Consider the following 24468-nt stretch of genomic DNA (forward strand, 5'->3'; position numbering starts at 1 on the left):
ATCAGCAACACCATCACCACCTCCGCCACCAGTAACATAGCCACCATCCTCCTTTTTTCACCCTTTAACTCCATCCTTGTTCCCATACTACTTCCCTTTATACAGTTCCATCTCCCGATCGCTATCCTATATTGTGTGAACGTGATACCCATTGCTCCGCGCTCCACTCAGCACATCCGCTCGGCTCACTGTCTCACAGACGACGGAATAGCAGAGAAATCCACTGCACCAAGCACATTGGATGAAAGCCAACTTATTGCATGCATATTTCACCCATCCAATATTCTTCAGAAAGCAAACCTGATTTCCATTCATGATGATACGCCTCTCCGCTGTGTATTTCAACATATTGGACCATGTGTTTATCATCGTCTGGAATATTGGTGTCAATAACTAATTATGTACAAGGCTATGAATCTTTATAGCATCTGCTCGATGATGAGATTCTCGCTGTTTCGAAGAGTGTGTGACAGTTTTTGTGCTTTCCAATAAAGTTCTTTCCTTGAGAAAAGAAATAAACATCACATGGTTGGCACATGGGTGTGCACTTTGGCAGAATAACTTTCACCGTGCAAGTTGGCCGGCTTTAATCGTCCATGAACATGGTATCATACACGGTTATATCAGTTTGTCCACCCCATGAATCCAATAGTAAGCAAAATATTTGGCACTCCTTGCTTGGAAATAACTCTCAAAAGACATGAATATTTGACTGTATTGAAATCTTTTGTAAAGTCAATTCCTTATATTTCTCAATATCCTGATTACTAACATTAGATGGTCAAGTTTTGAAAACCTAGATAAAAAACCTGCCAGATCAACTAGCTGAATAATATCCAGGGTATATGTCATTCATAGTATCTTAGTAAATGGTTTATATATTGAGACATCAAACTCCAATTATATTTGCATAAATTTGAATCTGTACCAAGTTTTCTTCCGTTCCTTCTCCATTTTATTTCTTCTTACCTGAATTAATTTTCCTCTGCTGGTACGGTCATTCTCCCATTTGACATCCTTCTTTATTTTAGAGAACAGACCACTCTCAAGGACCAACAGGGTTCCATGGTTCAAGGCGTATGCATAGGTGGCATTCACTGGGAAGGCGAGTGCTAGATGGAATGGCACTACACATTCATCAGCCAGGTGGAACCGGTCACGGGCACCTTCTGAGCTGGAACATATTACATTTATCAATGTTGCACCTACAAGAAAACAGAGAAATACCTTATATTCATTTCTTACCTCCTTCAGTGCCACTAGTGTGATTCTTACATATTTGGCTGTCTTAACTTCCTCTCGTTGACCACTAGCGATACTCATTGTTTCATTTCTTATATTATTTTAATTTTATTTAATTTATTTTTTACTTTTAGTATGTGATAGTTAATGGAAAAACATTGTGAATATGGGAAAGATGTATTGACAACATTATTTTATTTAAGGGCAAATAATAATGTAGCCAGTGGAAAGATGCTAGAGACCATGGTAAAAACGGGAGTTCTATGAGCAATGTATGGCAAAAGTTTCAGCTGTGTCCAGACCTAAAATTGGGAGGATGGAATATTACTGGGCTAAGGCTTTCACCACCATGAAATTGGGAAGGAATCCATTTGGTGAAAGAGAGATGCAGGTAAAGATATAGTGTTGTAGGGAATGAAGTACAAGAACAACTGGACATACTGAGCGAGAAAATTGTGAAGTACAGTACGAGACAACTATGTATCACACCACCTCTCATCTACTCTTTGGGGATATGTACTCTAGTAAACAAAGACCTCAGCAACAGAAATGAGATTGCTGAACACTCTGAACCAAAAGACCAGAGAGGAAAGAACAGAAATGGTGTAAGAAGGAAGGAAGGTTTCTATTGCCAGTGTTATAAAGAAGTGTAGACATCAGTGGTATGGAGATGTAATGAGAACGGACAGTGAGAGGGGACCTGTGAGGAAATACTTTAGCTGCAAAGCAGATGGAAAAAGAAGAAGGGGAAGGCCAAGGAAGCATTGAATAAAGGCAGTGAAATTCGGAGTAAAGGAAAAGGGATTCACATAAGAGAGTGTCCAAGTACAACACAGAGTATATGAAGATATGAAGAAGTGGTGAACGTCTGAGTACCACACATGGCGAACTGGAGTAGGAGAAGGAAGAAATTGCTGATAATGCTATGAAATTTTAGTGTCGATAAGAACAAAGCAGAGGCGATAAGAGGTGACAAAAGAATCGTAAACGTTGGAGATCTAAACCCTAAAATTGTAGAATGCTTCAAATATCAAAGGCTGACTATGGAGAGAGATTCTCATCCTCACCGCTAGATGGGAGCTCCATTCATTCTATTCCTGACCCTGTGGAATGACTGGTAACAGGCTGTGGATTGTCAATAACAGTACTGTATGCAATTTGAAAATACAATTGTCATTTACTATCATTCATTTTAATGTAGAAAATCAGAAACAGAAATTTCTTTCATTCTGTTGATATATCTGCATTTCTGCTCGTTACACCGGTTTAGGACATCAACATATACCATTGAAACACCAGCTTTAAGACATACATCCATTTATTACGAGCTGTTGACTACTTGCTTGCTTGCTTGCTGATGCTTATGGGCTGTGTCTACGACATTTCACCCAGTCAATACTCGCTTACTCATATAAACACACTAGTATAAATGAAAAACTTCAGTTCAATAATTGATGCTTGAGATTGCAAGTAGAAAAACACAAAACACTGAACTTCACTATATCACATAACAACCCTAGTTTGCTAGAACAGACTGTTTTCATACGGGAAACTTCCAATCTTGCAATCACACTGCGTCTAAAGCTTCACCCACACGAAGAATCCAAAATAGCACTCGCAAGTAATACACTAATGATATGAGGAATCACTCAAATGGAACCTTCAAAAGCATGAGCAATTCTCACCCTATATTACAGACAGAATTATAACACGATATTGGCTTCATCTAGAAACAAATTTAGCACTCGAATAATCTCGACTGTAGGATTACAGAGCAAACAAGAAACACTGGTTGGAAAAAACTGCTTGAGTCGCTTGAGATTAGTCATAAGTTTTTACGGGGGTTAGCATATAAAGAACATTCAAATAAAATGTGGTTGGAGTCGCCATTACGAATATTTGTACCACACAAACAGTTTGTATCCTGCGTTAAATAGAAACGTGATCTATATTGTGGTGTAAGGGAATGATTAAACCATAACCGAATGATGTTAATAATATGTCGTCTAGTATAAGATCCTCGTATAAACCAAGGTTTAACTAAAAGTGTTGGTTGTAAATGATAATAGAAGTTACCTTTGACTTGTGCAGTCTGTCTATAGAAATTCTGCCATTCTTGACGCCCCTCCTGTCGGATAACAACTACATAACCAGAAGCTGGAACAATATTGTTAGTATTCGGAACAGGAAGACGAGAAGCTTGTTTTGCAAGACAATCTGCTTTTTCATTGCCCTCGATACCCACATGACCTGGTACCCATACTAAAGTTATGTAAATACCGACGTTGTAAAGCATATAAAGGAGACTCTTGACATTGTATATATACCAATTATTGGATAACTCATACGAAACCAAAGATTGTAATGCACTCAGCGAATCCGTATAAATTGTAACTCGCGTATATCCCTGTCGCTGAACAAAAAGTAAAGCTTGCTGTATAGCGAATAACTCCGCCGTAAAAATCGAACAGTCACTAGGCAAACCATATTGTTCTTTAACATTTAGAGAAGGTATATAATAAGCGGAACCAACTCCATTAATGTTCTTTGCCCCATCTGTAAAAATGTTTATACTTCGTGGAATATTAGAAAACTTCACTCTTTTAACAGGACAAATCACGGTCTCCTGCAGACAAGTAACGTTAGTAGAGCCATTACGTCTAGGCCATATTATTTGAGGCTTATAATAAGAAACCTGATAGGGTAAGGTATAGGGTATTAAATTAACACTGTGTAATAAGGTATACTGTTTCGACTTCAACGTAGTAAAAGCATGAAACAGTACTGGCAATCTGCATAAACCCTGACGCCGTACGGAATAATACACCGAGAGTAACTGTAACTTCGGAATTAAAGGATGACTTGTTAAAGAAAACTTTTTAAGTAAATATTTCGTCGCGAGTATTTTTCTACGTACTTGTAAGGGAGCTTCGCAGGATTCGACTAAAAGTGCATTGGTAGGTGTGGACTTTAAAGCTCCAATACAGGAGCGTATTGCTTTATATTGACAAGTGTTAAGAATATTCAAGTTAGTATACGATGCCAAGTCAAAAATATGTGATCCGTAATCCAATATCGATCTAATAGTGGTTTTGTACAAAGATAGCACCACAACGGGATCTGCCCCCCGTTGCCTACGGGTTACAGCTTGTATGACCTGAATATACCGTTCACTCTTCGAACGCAAATATAAAAAATGATGTTTCAGCTGTTGACTACAACTGACTTTCACACACATCAAGGAGTTCGAACGTTCAAAGAATAAAACAACCGAAGGTAAACCACTCCATTCAATTATCTGAGTTTCCGACACATAACCACAATTTTGTATTCCTTAAAACTATATACTCATGACATTTTTATGAGAAAACCACACTTCCAACACTCCCCTTTTCTAAAAAAACTACATTTCAATCAACTGTCCTCTCATTGCAAACCTATAAGCTTATACAAACTCTTAAGCTTGTTGCCAGATAAATTCTATGTGAACAAGTCTGCAGCGTTCCCCTCTGATGCTACAATGAACTCAATGAACCCCTTTTCTACTAGCTCTCTACATACATGGTACATGATGTCAATATGTTTCGACATTTCACTCACAATATAGTTTTTACTCAATTTAATTGCTGCTGCATTGTCAGCAAAAACTTTACAAGGTATATACGTAAAGCTTTCCAGCCCTAGTTCTGATAGCAAATCTTTCATCCAAGTTACTTCTCGAGATACCTCTGCCGTTGCCATGTATTCAGCATCCATGGTAGATCTAGCAATACAACTCTGTTCCTTACTATACCATGATACTGCTCCCCCTGCCACTGTGGATAGATACCCACTCACTGATCTTCTAGACTTAGTATCTCCTCCCCAATCTGCATCACAGAACACTTGTACAGACTCCTCACAATTTTTAAAACAAACTTTAAATCTCTAGTACCACATAGATATCTCATGATCTGCTTCATTTCTTTCCAATATTTAATCTTAGGTTTTTGACAATTTTGAATAACTTTACTTCCCGTAAATGCAATGTCAGGTCCAGTATTATCTGATAAATATAGCAAACTTCCTACTGCACTGCAATAAATGGTACAATCAAATTCCTGCTCATCACTTTCAGCTGCTGAATACCCACTTGGTAAAATAGTCTTACTCGGTTTACAGTCATTCATGGAAGAATCAGCAAGTAATTTGTCAATGTATAAACTTTTACTCAACATAACACTTTCTTTTGTCTGTTCTATTTTTATTGATATTAAGTTTGTTGCTTTCCCTAGATATTTAATCTCTAACTCATCTGCCAACCTTATTTTAACCAACTTAACAACCTCTTTGTCACCTATTGCAATAATGTCGTCAACATACAAGTCAATAATAGAACACTCCTTTATATACACACATGGTTCTTTGATACATTTCTTAAAATCTAGTCTTCTAATTATAGCATCAACACAAGCATTCCAGTCTTTACTCGAATTAGGTAGTCCATAGATGCTTTTCTTCAATATACATAGTTTTGGACATCTTTTTCTACGAACAATTCTGGTTGTTCCATGTATACAGTACAACTGATTTCACTATTTAAGTAAGCACTAGTTACATCTAGATGTTCTACAGTCCAACCTTTACGTATTGCAAAACCTATTAACAGTCTCATTGTTTTCCTCTTTATAACAGGACTAAATGTTTCATCAAAACTAAGGTTCATCTGTCTCTTAAAACCTTGAGCAACCAACCTGGCCTTATATTTCTGAATGTTACCCTCACTGTCATATTTCAGTGAAAACACCCACTTAGAACTAATTATCTTGACATTTTCTGGTCTTTTTACAATTTCCCAAACATCATTCTTTCTCATCTCATTGATCTCCACTTTCATGGCTTCCATCCAGTTAGCAGACTCTTGGCTTGACATAGCCTCCTCAACTGTTATAGGTTCCACTACATTTGCATGTCTAACTTCCATCACTGCCTTACAATCTGCACAAGTCTTACCTTTCTTCTGTCTTATTGACCTTCTCAGACTATTCCCTGGCTCTTGTATTACTATAGACTCAACCTCTAGTTTTTCCTCTCCGGTCGTTGATTCAACAGCCAATGTTTCCTCTCTGTCCTCCTCTGTGTCTAACTCAGTCCCTAATTTTATCTATGGATCTTCAGTGCACAGTATGTCAAAGTATGTTTCACTACCCTCTGCCTTTGTTACATTTCTCTTTTCCTTGATATCAATTCTAGGACTTTTCACCTTAAAGGGAAATATCTGCTCCTCTGCTAATCTATTTTGTTGTGGAGTATACTGTACAGATCTCCTGTGAGTAATACCACATTTTTGCAATTGTGCTTGAAACCCGCTACATATATACTCTGTACCATTGTCAGATTTCAGTACCTTAATTCCTACACCATGTAACTTTTCTGCATTTGCCTGATACCTATTAAACATCTCCAATACTTCATCCTTATTTTGTATACATACAGCCACATTAAATCTGGAGTATTCATCAATCATAGTTACAACGTATTGAGATTTCCCAAGTGATGGTGGACTAATTTTTCCAATTACATCAGTGTGCACAACATCAAGTGGTTTTTATGCCTTACGCTCACAAGACCTAGGTACTCCCTTGTTACTTAGTTTCCCCTGAATGCATACAGAACAAGTATTAATATCATTACTCCCTTTCAATTCTAACATAGGCAATTTAAACAAAGCTTCAGAAAGAACATGTCCATATCTCTCATGCCACAACCTAACCTGCCCGACACTTTTAAATGCTACATTGTTATTACATTCTTGATCTATTATTTGATCACAGTCACTCACAGCTACAATATCATTTCTCCCCTCTATTTGTACTACATACACATCATTCCTCCTATTTGCAACAAACAATGTTTCATCTCCATTCTTATCTACAACCACTGCTTTCTCACCTGAAAATCATACTTTGAAACCATTGCTGGTTAACTTACCAACTGATATTAAATTCGCACCTAAGTTTGGTACATACAACACGTATGTAAATGTAATTGTCCATCCTGTGGACATTTTTACTATCACCTTACCTATACCTTTGATATCCAGCTTACTGTTATCTCCCATTCCTACATTCCCGGTTACATTTGTTAACATGTCTATAAACATCTCCTTTGTTGGACACATATGATGGGATGCACCTGAATCGAACAGCCAATCTTTAATTTTCTCAGTTCCTACAAAAACTACCATGGACATAGCTTTATCTGCTACATGTATAATTTCTGAGCTTACCACTTTTCCACTCGTATTCACTGACCTACTCTCCTGCGGTGATTCGTCACTCTTCATTGTTGGACATACTTTTGAATAAAGTCCTGACTTACCACAATTGAAGCACTTTTGGATACTGCGTCAATATTTAGATACATGTCCCTGTTTACCGCAATTGTAGCAACTATATTTTCCTCGTCCCACGTCTTCTTTCTTGATTTCTCGCTTCTGTTGAACAACCATGGCTTGAGCTTCATCCCCCTCACGTTTTCCAGTGTCGTAAGCCTTTCCTCCATTTTGCTGAAGTTTCCTTTTGCTTTCTCCCGCGAGTAATCTCTCTACCTTCGAGATGGTCAGTTTCGCCAAATCACCTTTCAAGGAAGGTATACAAGCTGCATATTCCTCTGTACGTTTTCCGATGATCATTCCTGCAACTTGTTGATCTGTGAACTCGTATCCGGCTTTATTCGTTCTCCTCCACAGTTGATTTATTTTTGCGAAGTATTCTTGAACATTCATGTCCTTGGGCTTCACAAAATGATTTAACAGTTTCAGGGTCATAGCACCATTCACTAGCCCTCCGTCATTACACAGCTCGTCCAGTTTTTCCCATGCCCTTTTCGCTGTTTCAATATATGCAATGTTACTTTCAAAATCTTTTCCCACATATTTGAAAATAACCGCTAACGCGATCACATTATTTCGCGCTCTTCGTCTCGTTTCTGTCTGAGGCAGTTGACAACCTGGTGTATCCGCATACCCTATTACTAATTCCCATACATCTTCCAACAACAGCTCTTGTTTCACCCTTAATGCCCACGAAAAATAGTCCTGCACTGTAAGTTTGGTCACGTTCATACTCAGTGTTTCTTCACCGGGCCACGAGGTCGCCATTTTTACCGTCAATAATGTCACACATTGCTTCGTCCGACGTTAATTCTCGTTACTCCATTTCCACTTATATTGTCCGAAATTTACTGCGGCGTTTTGGCGCTCTGGAGCTCTGGGCCCATAACCTGTTGATATATCTTCAACCAGCTCTATGAAACACATCTATTTATTACGAGCTGTTGACTACAACTGTCTTTCACACACATCAAGGAGTTCAAACGTTCAAAGAATAAAACAGCCGAAGATAAACCACTCCACTCAATTATCTGAGTTACCGATACATAACCTCAATGTTGTATTCCTTAAAACTATATACACATGACATTTTATTTTTTGAGAAAACCACACTTCCAACACATTCTGATAAATTTCTTTTTCTTATTTCAGTTTCTAAATTGTCCTTTAACACTGTGAAATGTTAATTCATATGTTGTCCAGTTGCACAGTCTTTCAAATGAGCTGATCACTGAATTCGGTCAATGCTAGACAAAATTTCTTGAAATGACATTGTTTCATGCACAGATACTGTTTCATCATCATCATCATCATCATCATCATCATCATCATCATCATCATCATCATCATCACAATCATCACTGCCACCGCCATCGACAGATAGTTTTTTCTAAATCTTATGAAAAGACATTTTATAAAAACTTGGCAAAAACATTCCCTCAGGTCATCAAAACATGCCAATTTCCATTTGCTTTTACAGCTACTGAATACAATTAGATATTCTCAGCCATTCCAGCAAGAAATTTTAAGCCTTCTGTTGCTTCTTCCAGTACCGAAACGGGACCTGGATCTCCAGGAAATCTTCAGGATTCCTTATTGTTGTTGGGCAAACTTCTTCCCAAGCTGAAGTGATCCAAGAAATGGCACCATTAACTTTTATTTTCTTTGCTAAATTGAATGCATTGGCAACTTCATCCATACGAGCAATCACATAACAAAGAACATGCACTCTATAGCTTAGCTAAAAGCTTGGATTATTCCCTGATCAAGGGGTTGTAATATTGCAGTTATGTTAGGTGGATGGAACTAGCGTTTCACATTTTTTTTCAATTTTAATATTGACTGACATAGCAAAGAGCATTATCTAATAAAAGAATATTCCTGTTTTGGTTACACCATTTCTTGTCAAAATTTTAACACCCACTCTTGAAACGTTTCTCTCCCCATCCATGTTTTCTTGTCTGTTTGCCATGTCCAGATTTTGAAATGTCTAGTGTGAAGGGATTTACTGATTACTACAGACAGTTCTTCTTCAACTGCCCAATTTACATAGAGGGACACATACAAGTGTTCTTTCGAAATTTTTAAGCCCATATTATCTTTCATTTATCATATCCTTCAATAATCGAAGGGAGGCAATATTTCCAATCTTCACAAGCGCTATCATTTACATCGCCTGTCTACCACTGATTGACCATTTTTTTTACAATTTTCTTTACGTCGCACTGGCACAGATAGGTCTTATGGCAATGACGGGATAGGAAAGGGCTAGGAGTGGGAAATAAGTAGCCATGGCCTTTATTAAGGTATAGCCCCAGCATTTGCCTGATGTGAAAATTGGAAAACACAGAAATCTGTCTTCAGGGCTGCCAACAGTGAGGTTCGAACCTACCATCTCCCGAATGCAATCGCACAGCTGCATGACCATATCTGCACAGCAAACTCACTCAGTCTGAAACTCCAATTAGTTTAGCAATTTCTAATGCTTTCCCTTTGTTAGGGGACCACTCATATTAAAGTTCTTTGACTTGGTGCTTCTAAACCATTCTAACAACAGCGTGTTAACATCAGAAAATTTTCCTGCCACTTCATCTCCATGCAACAATTCATATTTGAATTCCAGTCACTTAAAACATTGTCTTTTGATTTTAAAATCAATAATCTGAGATCTGCTGTGATATTACTAAACTGATCCCATGCAAATAACATGAAATGTGCACGGCATGCCTCTCACTTTTGGTGAGTGTAGAGAAAAAACACCAGCTTCCAGACTGTTGTATGTCAGGAGCACTGCACTAATCTTGATGCAAACATAACAGCACCTCAATTTCCCAAAATATGCAGTGATTATTCACGCATATAATTCTAATAGTTTGCTAGATAATTATATTTTTATGTATTAAACCTCCGCTTTACCCTAACAAGAAACCAACCAACAACACGCATAATTTCAACCAAGGAAAGGGCACGAAGATCTGAGTGTATGAAGAAGTACCGGGAGGACTGCAAAGCCCGAACAATCCCTCCAAAGAGACCTGAACGATGGACTGACTAAAGTGATCCTATGCGGTCATAAAAGAAGAAGAAGAAGAAGAAGAAGACAGAAGCATTTAGAACATACAGCCCACAGGACTTGCACATCGAGCGAGGTACAGCTGGGTGGATTAAAATTAAAATAGTTATTGCTCTGCAATATTGGTGCAAGTCCATGAGTAATGTTCCCCGGCTTTGGGAATTGACATGCTAATTGATATAGAGGCCAGAGGAAGAGAGAGGTTGATCAGATTGCAGTTATTATTTGACAGTTCACTGTTGCTACCACGAGTGTACAAATCTGAGTTCTAATTCTAACTTCAATGCCGGAAGAGCAGTGGGTATTGCCAGTATATAAATAAAATAGTTAAGGTCATCTATTATTGGATAGGGTGTTAAAACATGTTTCAATTAAAGGCAAAGCTGGACGTGGACATGTCGAAGATGAATGGAAGAATTTAAAGGGTGCATTTGCCTATAGTGCTGGCAGAACATCAGGAAAGTAAGACAGATAAATACCATGGAATAATGAGAAAGTTAAGGTGAGGAGAAAGGGAAACCAGAGTGTGAGGAAAGTAGGAGCAAGTACCCTGAGGCTTAAAGAATATGTAGAATATCGTTGCTGAACCAAAGCTGGAAGACCGACTATGTTAGTTGCTTGCATTGGGTTCAAACCCCACCATCAGGAACACTGAAAATGGTTTTCCATGGTTTTCCATTTTCACACTATTCAAATTTACCTTAATTTAGGCCCCAGCTGTTTCTCTGCTAGTCCTTACTCTTTTCTTGTTAGATTTTTCTATGCAGAGCACTTTGTGCATGTTGTTCAAGCTGGAATTTCAAGGAACATGCAATTTGTTTGTTGGATGCTTGCCAAATCATTACTTTGCCATCAGTTGTAAAGGACTCGTCAACTGCAATCCATGGTTGTAACTTTGAAGCCAGTAAGGATGAAACTGGGACCATCTTGACTCTAGAGGAGTCTGATGTTCATGAACTATGTTCTTCTACTGTTTAAAAGGTGCTAAAACCTAGTTGAGACATTTCAAAAGAAGAAACCTATAAGAATAGATGTGGAAATTCGTAAGTAACAAAGAGGTCACAGAAATGTGTTTAGAAACATATTTCTGGAAACTTCAATAAGGCAGAATAATGCTTAAACAGGGGAGGAGAAAAATGTGACCATTCCACATCATATGGTGGGAAATTGTAGATGCACGCTTTGCAACATGAACAGATTTAATTCCCCTCATATTTAGAGTGGCAAAGAACCTTTTTCAACACACATTTTCTCCTTTGTCTCAGGAGTTTGGCTTGATATTTAATAATAATTGATAGTTCATAGCCGTGCTCTCTGAAATGTGTAGAGCATATTGCACAAGGATTGAGCGCACATAAAATATTTCTTAAATACTATTCACCATGAAAAACTGATAAAATATTGGCGTGTGTATTTTTTGAACGCCGACAGAAACAAAGTCCTACAGGAGTAAGTAGTCGAGCTGCAGAACGCTGCTTGCGTCATCGCCTGGCCAGCGCTCGTCAAGGACAGGTTTATACCATCATACATTCTTGAAACATCCAGCCAAGAGCTTTTCTAAATCCTGAACCAATTAAGATATCGATTTAGAAACAACGGCATCTTATAGGACACATTTCAAACATCTTCTCATGTTAAATTTTTCCAAATCGATCCAGGGACTACAGAGATATTCAAGGTTTAGTAAAACGTTACGTCAGAGCCAGTTTTATATAAAAGGGCCACCATTCTGAGCCCTGTCACCAGTTCACCAACAGTTCAGCAATAGTCTACACCTCGAAGATATTGGTTCGTTGCATTGTATTTACAAGACAGAACTCTGACCGAGTGAAGAACGAACTTTGGACATAGTACAATTTTGGTGTTACAAACTTATACATTTGCAGTGAGTAGAACTTTATTAAGGAACCAATATTGACGTGTGTGACATATGTCAGAACAGTTTGAAATTGAACTTGATTGAAAACTTTAACATTACGACTTGAGTGACAGAATATTCAGATACTTTGCTAATGGACTGTTCGTATTGCAAGTGTTCTAGTAGTTCTCTTCAGACATTGTGGAGAATGCAATAATTATAAGTGACATTTTAAAGTGAACTGAGCTCCGCTAATAGATGATGATGATGATGATGACGATAATAATAATAATAATAATAATAATAATAATAATAATAATAATAATAATAATAATAATAATAATAATAATAATAATAATAAGTGCTTCATGTAGAACGTAGTAATTATCATTGCTTTTTCAAAGTGAATTGTATTTTGCAAACAGACATTTAATGTCACGAGTGCAATCGTAGATCGGTTTAGACATTCGTGTAGAATGCAGTGATTACAGTGATATTTCCATTTTAACTGTGATATGCAAATTGACACTTCATCTCAGGAGTGCTTTTGATCGGTCGCTGCAGACATTTAATTTCATTATAGAACATTTAGGAATCATTCTAAGTTAAAGTTATACCATCTGACACTATATTTTCTGATGTGATTAGGAAAAAACTATGCAGTTATTAGTGCAAAGAAACAGTGTTAATTTCCAGTTTCGTGGCAAGACACCACACAAGTGAAGAGATTCAAACTTTTTATTTGTGTGTGTGGGAAAACAATCATAATCTTTTCACACAGGCGCAACTTATTTTACCAAACTAACATTCTGGTTCTAAGTCAGAGCCTAGTCAATAATTCAATATTATGTTACGATTACTAAGTGCTGTTGTTTACATGAAATCATTCCAATACTCGGGGGACTGTTAAATGTGGACACTACCGTAACATAATCAGTGAGTGGTTACCCAATGCCGAGACCTTCTAGAATCGATGACGACCATTGCCGCTGCTTACAATGGATCGTGGTTTCATGGTTTGGTTGCTGAACACAAGGGATCATGTTTCCATGGTGTGGTTGCTGAGTTTGAGAGGTCGTGGTTCTGTGGTTCGGTTGCTGAACACGAAGGATCGTGCTTCCATGGTTTGATTGCTGCCTTTAAGGGGTCGTGGTTCCGTGGCTTGGTTGCTGAACACGAGGGATCGTGTTTCCATGGTATGATTGCTGCCTTTGAGGGGTGGTGGTTCCATGGTTTGGTAGCTGAACATAAAATGATCGTGTTTCCATGGTTTGATTGCTGCCTTTGAGGAATCGTGGTTCCATGGTTCGCTTGCTGAACACGAGGAATCGTGTTCCCATGGTTGGGTCGCCGTTCAACAAAGAGTATCTCTGGAGCAATTTCACTGTAACCAGCACAACTGTAAGATGAACCTTATGAGAATTAATTCAGTATTTTTTAAATATAAACTCATTGTAGTTAGGACCTCTCTCTGTCCCCAGCTCCAGGTCTACACCCAGTGTGCCTTGTGGTTGAGATTTCTTACAACTCTCCAAAATAACTAGTCATGGCTCATCATTCAATAATTTCCCGGTACAATATGAAACTACGTCGAGTTTGGTGAGAAATTAGAGCGACTATTTTTTTTATAGCTAAGCGCGATATCTCTCTGGAAATTTCTCTTGAATGGGGAATATGTGAAACCAACACCTTCTTCTTTCAATGGTTGCGAAGTGTTTGCGTGGTTGCAACCATACACAACACAGTAAAACATGTTTTTGCTTAGGTATTGTTTAGAGTAGTTAAATATGCCGAACCAAGAGTTGCACTGCCTGATTCTGCTATACTTACTGAGAGTCAACTCAAGACCTTAGTCGTCCCTTTGATGTTAGTCAGACTTCTGGTCGGTGAAAGAGCTTCCGCAGCGCCAAAAAGTTCCCTAGGTTTTGTTACTTGATCCTGAAGTCAGGAGCTTTCTTCAGTTTGGTTATATACTCTGGTGAACTGACTTGATGAATTAAAATTTTTGCCCTGTATAAATATGGGAAATATATCACAGGTTGTATGTTATTCGGGTTCGTTACCAAGTCTTATATTTCATACGTAGATGGCTATGAATAGTTGTTGTTTTCAGTGGTGTATGAAGCAAAATAATAATTATTTAATATGATATTGATATCTTATTGCAATGTGTAGTTAGTTAGTTTGTTCGAGTTCATTACACTGCTCACAAGTTCGAATAATATGTGCGACGTTGAAGATGGATCCAAGAAATCTGTTGGCAATACTGGCTGCAACAGCGTGTTCAGTATTCATCATGGCTGCCAGCTGTGAACAAGACGTGTGTGATGCTGTGCCGCTTGAGTCCCCTGTGAAATACTTTAAAGCTAACAAAAGTGGAGAAATATAATGTAGAAAATCTAAACCAAATTCTTTTAAACGTTTACAGTAGCCTACGAGATTAGAATCCACTGTGGACTGTGGAAGACGTGAAAAAGTCCACGCAGCTGATCGGCGTTTAAGTGTGCAGTGTTTACGCCGCTCGCTTGGATTTTAAACTCCACGGAATATCCAAGTCTCCAGCGAAAGAGCGATGTGTCAGCTCAGCACTCGCCGTAAATGAAACAGGAAGGGCCTTAAGACGGTATGGGACTATGATCCTTGGCGTATTCGATGATGATGATAATAATAATAATAATAATAATAATAATAATAATAATAATAATAATAATAATAATAATAATAATAACGTGTACCGTACTTACTTTATATTCGTAACCGCTCTCTACCTGCAGAAATGTTGTCATGAGAGGATCATGAGTTCGTTTTTACCTTCCGAATGACGAGACTACAATATTTATAACATACCTGGAAGCATTGTATTTTGCAATCCCACTCACGGATGGGTTTTTCAGCTTGTTTTACTGTGAGAAACTACCACGAGAGCGGAATCGTATACTTATGTTGTAAGTCTCCATGTGCCTCACACAAATTATGAAATAATGAAGTAATCTGTAGGTTTTACATGGTCAATAAAGGAATAAATAGATATGGTACGTAATCAAAGTACAGCTATGTGAAAGGAAGTGATTTCGTTTGATGCTTCACTATTCCAGAATGAAGTACTGTACTTGTCAGATGGACGCACGACGTTAATAAGCTGGTTATGGCGGAGATGGAGAATCATGACGAGAAGGGAAGGGGGAACAGGGAACATGCTCACGTGCGGAAGGATACTTTTCGTAAGCTCTGCAGGAAGCAGCTTGCCAACAGTGACGTCACTCGCTCAAGTGGTGTGGCCGTTTTCTGTTTATATCTCTTGAACAGTATAAAATAATTCAATAGATTTTTCAACACGTTGATTAAAATGTAATCCTCTGTTCAATGAGTGAAGAAAATAAAACTCAAAAATAGGTTGCCTGGGCCTTTAAACAGGGGAGGCTCTGAAGGTGATCATTCCGTACTTGTTATTAAGGCAGAAAATGAACTCTCTTGAGTTCTTTAAATAGAGGAGGAGCTGAAAGTGATAATTATGTTACATGCTGGGGAACAGATTTATTGTTAATGAGGTAGAAATAGGGGTGGAGCTAAAACTGATCATTCTATGCCATATGGTGGGATTTTTCTTTTCTTTGGTAATTTCTGAAGCCATCTCTTTTCATTTTCATCTTAGTTAATGTATAACTGTGAAGGCCGGTTTCCACTGATTGACATTTAACAACAACATGTTAAATGTTAGAAGTGTTAAATGTTAACTGGTGACACCATGAACATGTTAAATGTTAAATGATGAATACTGTTTCATTTAACATTGTGTCCACACTTAATAAACATGTTAAACTTGACTTTCTTTGTTTATATATAGGTAGTTCATCATATCAATTTGCGGTAATATATTTATGTGGTGTCTAGTATTTTCAAACAGGGACAATGGACTCAGATGAAGAGGATTTGGCCTTTGGTATTGCCACTGTTGCTTCTTGTTGTGATTTAGAAATGCAGTTTTATTAGACACAATCCCTCCTCTCATCCTGCTCATTGCTTCAAAAGCAAACCTCTTTGAAGTATAAACTTCGTCCGCTCCCACCCCCCGACTTCCAACTTTTCTGATTTTTTGCAATACTCGACTGTACTGGGAGCGGAGGGACGCTAGTTTTTTTCGATGAACTCGCGGGAATAATTATAGATAATTTAAAGTTCCTGGAAACTGTCGGCTTTCTTCGCTTTATCTCTGTATTCCTTCGATGAGATATCCCACAAACAAGGCATTTCTATTATGTCATTAATTAAGTCCAAAGTAATCTTGTTCCACTCCATTTCTGACTATAAATTTTAGTATAGTGCAGAGAGAACGACATGCGTGCGCGTACCGGTACTGTATTTGTAGCTTATAACAAAAAGAATGAGTGTTGCGGAGTGTTGTACTATAATCCTACTTCACGAGAAGCACGTCGTTTGCGTCGTTTGGCTATCTGTTGACATGGAAACGGCAAGGAAGTTGCCGAAGCTGTGCTAACATCTCACGAACAACGAATTGACTTGACATGTTTTCCACTTGGAGCGGAAAACACGCCAACATGTTAAAAGTGTTAACCTCAACATTCTGAGTTAACATGCACAGTCAATTGGAAGACACAATCACAATTTACATATCAATTGTAACGTGTTAAATTTAACATGTTGGTGTTAAATGTTAATCAGTGGAGACCGGCCTTTAGGTTCTTCAGTCTGCTGAAACTAATTTTGAGTAATACATTTATAAACTACTGAAAAATGAAACATATGGTAACTATATTACACTTACAATTAAGTTGTTTATTTTTCAAGTATAATACTGTTACCATATATTTTCTTTTTTTCAGGTAGTTTATAAATTTATTACTTAATATTAGTTTCGGCAGACTGAAGAACCTAACATTTTTTTAAAGTACCGTATAGTGGGAGGCTGACTTGTTGATAATATGACAACAATATTTAAATAGAGAAGGAGCTAAAAGTGACCATTCCTTGCTACATGGCAGGAGACTGACTTGTTGTTATAAGGCAGAACGAACGAACGAACCAACGAACGAACGAACGAACGAACGAACGAACGAACGAACGGACGAACGGACGATGATGTGATGATGTCATCCGTTCAGTTGAATCCAACCATCGGCGGTTCTATGAATTAGCGCTCTCCAAGTTGTCCTGCCACACACTGCCTCCTTTAGTTGTTCCAGGGTGAGGGTGGTGTCTGTTTCAATGGTGTCTAACCAATGAGTCCACTGGCAACCCGGTCTTTTTGTACCACTGATCATTCCTAGCACGATTGCTTTTTCCAATGCATCTGATCGCATAATGTGGCCAGAGTATGCTAGTCTCAGCTTCATAGTCATACCAACCAATGACATACAGGGCTTGATGCGCTGATGCACTCTAAAACTGCCTTATTGTTGATTTTTGCGGTCCTTGGTATTCGTAAGAGTCTTCAGCAACACCAGAGCTCAAAAGTGTCAATCTTCCCACTGTCTGCCTGTTTCAGTGTTCACCTCTCACATCCATACATGAACAGTGGGAATATAATCGCATTGACTAATCCGTATTTGGTAGCCAAACTGATATCTCTGCTCTTCCAGATCGGGGACATAGCGATTCATACAAACGAATCCAATCTTTTAATTTCAGGACAGTAATCTCCACGAACCAACGAACGAACGAACGAACGAACGAACGGACGGACGGACGATGATGTGATGATGTCATCCGTTCAGTTGAATCCAACCATCCACACTCTCTATCTCCTCCCCATTTAGCACAGGACAAACTTAACCACACTCCTTTGTTGTCATAACTTCGTTGATTTTAATTTTGAGATAAAGGTCCATTTTTTCACTTTCATTTTGAGGTGGGAAATTAAAAGCTTTAGATATTCTTCTGTTTCCGCCAGCAAGGTTGCACCATCAGCATATCTCAAATTGTTTATAGTTCTTCCTCCAATCTTCACATCGATGTCAAGTTCCTCTAAATTTAACTTCTGCATAATTATTTCTGCAAACAGATTGAAAATCACTGGTGAAAGAATGCAGCCTTGATGACACCCTTTTCAGTTTTAAACCATTCAGAGTCACCATATGGTGTGCAAATTTCTGCCTCTTGTTCTGTATAAAGCGAACGTATCAACTAAGTCAGATGTAAGGGTACCAGCATGGCTTCCCATAGTCTGTCATGCTCAACACAGTCAAAGGCTTTTCTGTAGTCAATTAACACATGTAGACGGTTTCCTGGTATTCATGTGCTTTCTCCATGATCCACCACAGATTAGCAATATGATCACAATATGACAAAAACAAGCTTGAACTTAAGGTAACTGAGCTTCAAGGATGGGTGCAACACGTTGCTGGATGATTTTTTAGAAGAACTTTGCTAGTGTGGGAAATCAAAGCTACAGTACGATTATTTGAGCAGTCAATAACATCTCCTTTCTTGATCCTTTCCATCCCTTTGGCCAGGTGGTAGTTTGCCATATTTTCTGCCACAAAGTAGTGATAGCAAACAAAGGGACAGGCTTTAGCAGCTCATCTGGGATATAATCGAAAGCAGGAGCTTTATTGTCTGGTAACTGTTTCAGTGCCCATTCCACTTCTTCCTGCAGGATATATGGTTCTAATTCATATAGTTCAATGCTACATGGCGGAACAGTTTTACCATTGTGGGAATATAGCTGTTTACTATACTCACGCCATCTGTACTTAATACTTTGTTGTGCAGTCAGGATCTTCCCATCCTTGCAACTTATTGCTCCTTTACGAGCACTAAAAGGAGTTTGAACTTTCTTTACCTGTATGAAAAGGTTCTGGGTGTGACTCCTCTTCTAATTGGTGGCTCTGCTGACTCCAATGTATTTCCTTGTCTTGCGTTGCAGCTCGTTGAAAATCCAAATTCAGCTGTCTAATTAGATCTCTATTACCATTAGCCTTGGCTGATATCCTTCGATCTGTGATCTGTATGGTATGTGCAGAGAGCCATTTGTGATGCTTCTCTGGTTTCTTGTATGGTACATGTTCTTGTGTTATTGAATTAATGATGGACTCTATTTATAGCCACAGCTAATCAGGATGCTTTTCATCAGTCTCAAGCAATTCAAATCTGATCCTAAGCTCAATGTATGAATAGTACAAAGTTTGGATCTTAGAAACATTTTTGGAGGAGCAAGCTTCTTAATTTTGCAAAACTCTAATTTTGGCTGCAAATAGTTGATGATCTGAGCCATAGTCTGCAACAGGAAAGGTTTTCGCTGAGTAGATGAAGCTACTCCAGCGTTGGCAACATAAAATGTAATCAATCTGGTTGTGATATACACCATCAGGGGATGTCCAGATATTCAGTTGTCGTTTAGGCTGAAGCAGGTATTCATGATTCTAAACTGATTTTCCATGCATAACTGGAGCAGTCGGTCACCAGCATCATTACGCTCCCCTAGACCAAAGCGATCAGTGATGATGAGGTCTCTTTGTGCCCCTATTTTTGCATTGAGTTTACCCTTGATATAAATTATATCCTTTTTAGGCATCTTCTAATATAGCATAAACGGATTCAATTTCATCTTCTGATGCCACCAACGTTGGAGCATAGACTTGTAGAATAGTGATATTGAGTGGTTTCCCCTATACACGGATGGCTAAAATACTATCGCTGACTATGTAACTTTCCACAGTTGCTGCAGTTTCCTTGTTTGCAATGAAAGCTTCACCATTCTGCTTTCTGTTGTCATTTACAAAATAATAAATTGTAAAGTCATCCGACTTGTCTGAAGAAGCCATTTCCTGTCCAGTGCAGCTCGGTAATACCAAGCAGTAATAAGTTAAAAGAAAGTATAAAATGGTTCACCCTTTCAATACTATTAAAATAAGAAATGTAATTTTACATTCCTAGTTAAATAAAATTAGTATTGGTTTCGATCAGTATTTTTGTTCATCAGCTGATCACAAATAAGCATAAAACAATGCACGGATAAATAAATTGTGAAGTATAAAGAATTCTGTAGGTTGCTGATAGTGAAGCACTGAAATCTTTAGGGAGTACTGTGCATTGAAAAATAATCGATCACATGCAGTTTATGAAGCGCTATAGCACAATGTTATGAAAAAAGTCTAAAATCAAATAAACTGCACGTGATTGACTATTTTTCAATGCACAGTACTCCCTAAAGATTTCAGTGCTTCACTATCAGCAACCTACAGAATTCTTTATACTTCGCAATTTCTTTATCAGTGCATTGTTTTACACTTATTTGAGATTGGCTGATGAACAAAAATACTGGTCGAAACCAGTACAAATTTTAATTAAATAGGAATGTAAACTCTGTACTACCCAGATCCATTAAGAAGTTACTAGTCAAACTTCTCACAGAAAACACAACACAAGTTCAAACTGCTCGTGGTCATACAGATAAGATAAACATCAAATGTGGAGTGATGCAAGGAGATCCCATTTCACCTTTCTTATTTAACTGGGGTATAAACCACATCCTTGATGAACTCACAGACATCAAAGTATCAGAAATGTATGGTTTTCAATTGAGTCCTAACACTGTACCTTTAACATCCCTATGCTTTGCCGACGATCTGGTGATCATAGCTAAAGATCAAGCAGCAGCTTCAATCCTAGTCACTTCTGTCATAAACCTGCTTCAAGAAATAGGTTTGCATATAAATGCAGACAAATCAAATGCCATTATTATAGAAAATGGTAAGCTTCATTCTGACGATATCGTGACGGTCTCTGGAAACATTAGAAGTATAAATGATAGAGAAGAAATAAAATATTTAGGGGCAACTTTCAGACAGACTTTAGTCTTCAATGAACATCAGGTACTTGAAAAATTGAAAGCTAACTTAGATCAGATTACCAGGACTCACTTACTCCAACCGCATCAAAAATTGACTGTAATAAATCAGTTTATTGGCCCTACACTGATATACCCCTTCCAGACTGTTTCGGTTGAGAAAATTCCCAAATCAAGTCTGTTAAAAGCCGACAACATGATCAGAAGCGCACTTAAAGAAATTCTACAACTTCCGAGTGACACACCGACAAGTATGATATATTCGAGCCACAAATGTAAAGGGTTAGCACTAATGCGCGCTACTTGGGAAGCATACCTTCAACAGCTGAACATCAATCTTAAGCTAGAAGCTGTGAATGATTCGCACGTAAATGCTGTTCGAAATTTCACAGCAATAAAAACTCGCTGCCTATCTGAACTTCAACTCAATGAAGAGACATCAACGAAATCTGTTAGACAACTGCGCGATATACTTAGAACACGCGAATTTGAAGCTTGGTGTGCATATCCACAAAAAGGAAGAGGTGTTGAGTTATTTGCTCAAGTTCCTGCTGCTAATTCTTGGGTTACCAGAAGAGATGGTTTAACTTGTTCGGAATGGAGGGAGATGTTGAAGATGACAGCGATGGTTGCACCAGTACGTACTCTGCCGGGACGTTCTACCAGCACAGGCCACTGCAGACACTGCAGTGAGTATGAAACCTTACCACATGTGCTGGGGAGTTGCCCTCAAGGAGAACTGCTTAGGATCAAACGCCATAACATCATCAGAAACCTGATTGCTAATGCTCTTCGTCTCAAAAATCTAGAAGTGTACGAAGAAGTCCACTGCCTCGCCGAAGGAGGCAGCACTCGCAGGATTGATATTATAGCGATTGATAGACGGAGGAACGAAGCAGAAATTATTGATCCTACGGTACGCTTTGAATCTTCAGCCTCTCAGCCGACTGACGTAGACAATGAGAAAAAGGATATCTATAATCCAACCATCCCTTTCTTTCTTGAGTCGTATAACCTTAAAAAAATTACGGTGACTGGACTTTTCTTTGGCGCGAGGGGAACAATTCCCAAATCTTTCGTCACATGGCGACAAAAATATAAACTAGCGAGAAGCCTACAAGATGAGATAGTCGTCTCACTCATCAAGTACTCCGTTTCGATTCTTCGTCACCATTTATATGGAGTTCATGCCATTTAACATGGTTAATTGTAACCTATCATTTTTTAAACATTAATCTTTTTATCTTCCCTCAAAATTGTTATTGTGTATTATTCTGTGTCTTATGGCAAATCTAGGGTGTCCTGGATCAGACTAAATAAATAAATAATATTGAAAGGTTGAATCATTCTATACTTCCTTGTAACTTATTAGTGAACTTACTTGAATATAGAACAATATGAAATTTTTATCTCTTAATACTAAGCAGATCAATCTTTAATCTGAACATTTCATTCTTAACAATGTGAAGTTTGCTTTGACTCATTCCTTGAACATTCCATGTTGCAATATGATGGGTTGTCATACAGCACAAATCCTTCCTTTCATCAGGGACAACATCAGCAAGTGGGCTCCCAGAAGAATTTACCCTACTCACGTCATTCAAACCGAGATTCCTTGTAAGTGACCGTTGCTCTTCCCCGGTAGCATATTCAATACTTGCTGCCCTGGGCGTCCTACCAATGGGTACCATACTTGAAATAACTGAGAGACTTTCCATAGAATTTTCTTGGAAATAATACAGAAGTGGTTTACCATTGCTTTCTTCTGCGCAGTCATAATGTCATTGCCGTTGACACCTAGGAGTTCATCCGCCTTAGACATTCACCTACACTGCTGCTGCCGAGTAATAGGAGGCAGCCACTCCCAGCATGGAGAATAGACGATGCTTTATGGGTTAAGGTGCCATTTCCTCCACCCTGGGGACCATCACCCCATCTAAAGCGACTCATCCACCCCAAGCCGTTGGTCGCCTTAAGGAGTCGAGTTATTTACCGCCGCTTAACACTCAGCGTTGAGTCGCTGGCTGTATGGTCTACTCCATTACTATAGTAGGATGTCCTGGCCAGACATTTAAATAAATAAAAAATCATTTATAAATTATAAATTTTGTAGGATTTGTTATAGCTAGCAGTTACTGTACATCAGATAGTAAACATGGTGTCACCCACATCTTTATCAGAAAGAATATTGATCATGAAGCTTTGACAACTTACAATTATCTTATTACTGAACAGGAATTTCAGCTCACCTCAATAAAGATTCTGAAATTAAAACTCATAATAGTGTGTATGTACTGTTCACCATTAGGAAAATTTCATTTATTCATTGAAAAATTAGAATTATTATTAAATAATGCAAGTAAAATGAGTTGATATAATTATTTGTGGGGATGTAAATGTAGACTTCTTGAAATATGACAAAAGTAGAGAGTTACTACAACTTGGAAATTCATATGGGCTTAATCGCACAGCAAAAAACCCTACGAGAATAACAAAAGTAAGTAGAAAAATCCCCGATCAAATTTTCATAAATACAGCCAAATATTATCACACAATAGAGGTTTACTGTCCAGGATTTAGTTAGCATTGTCACGTAAATGTTAGGTTGTTTTAATTGGATTGGACATGGGATAGAAAAATATAGCTTAATGGTCGATTACGCGTACTCACAGTTATGTACTCAGATAAAGTAAAAGTTGAAATAACAGTTTTGAATAGAAATATACTCCAAAATTGAGATACCAGTCTGACTAGTGTAGTTGGCACAGGCGATATGGGATAAGGACTGCAGTTTGGCGATGTGAACAGTAAAGACCGTGGACACCTTTACACTGTGAGTGCCCAGCATTTAAGAAGATACTTCATTAATAGGAGACTAATCAAGTTATGTTTCAAAATCCAAATCGCAGCTAGGGGGCAGTCTCGCGCGAAGCGCATGGCTGAGACCTTTCCAGAAGTCTTACGTGGTAAGCACAGATTAGCAACAGAATAAGGAAAGGTGAAACGACAATCAGGAACGTACAACCACTTAGATTTGCACAACACTTGTATATTACAAATACCAATAAAAAATATAGTTACATTGGCAAGTTTTAGTGTATAAGTTGATTTTTAAA

At 38.2% G+C, this 24468-nt stretch overlaps 1 protein-coding gene across 1 annotated transcript in view; it reads right to left on the reverse strand.

The window, feature by feature from the left end:
* Positions 1-393: 393 nt before the first annotated feature.
* LOC136879358 (ionotropic receptor 21a-like) overlaps positions 394-24468 on the reverse strand; it is a 151965-nt gene continuing 127890 nt past the window's right edge. The window contains exons 10-11 of the mRNA XM_068229089.1: positions 970-1174; positions 394-501 (exon numbers count right to left, since the gene is read on the reverse strand). Coding sequence (XP_068085190.1) covers positions 394-501; positions 970-1174 — 313 coding nt within the window. The remainder of the gene's footprint in view (positions 502-969; positions 1175-24468) is intronic.

The sequence above is a fragment of the Anabrus simplex genome, chromosome 8, assembly GCF_040414725.1.
Source record: "Anabrus simplex isolate iqAnaSimp1 chromosome 8, ASM4041472v1, whole genome shotgun sequence".
In the NCBI taxonomy this organism is placed as follows: domain Eukaryota; kingdom Metazoa; phylum Arthropoda; class Insecta; order Orthoptera; family Tettigoniidae; genus Anabrus; species Anabrus simplex.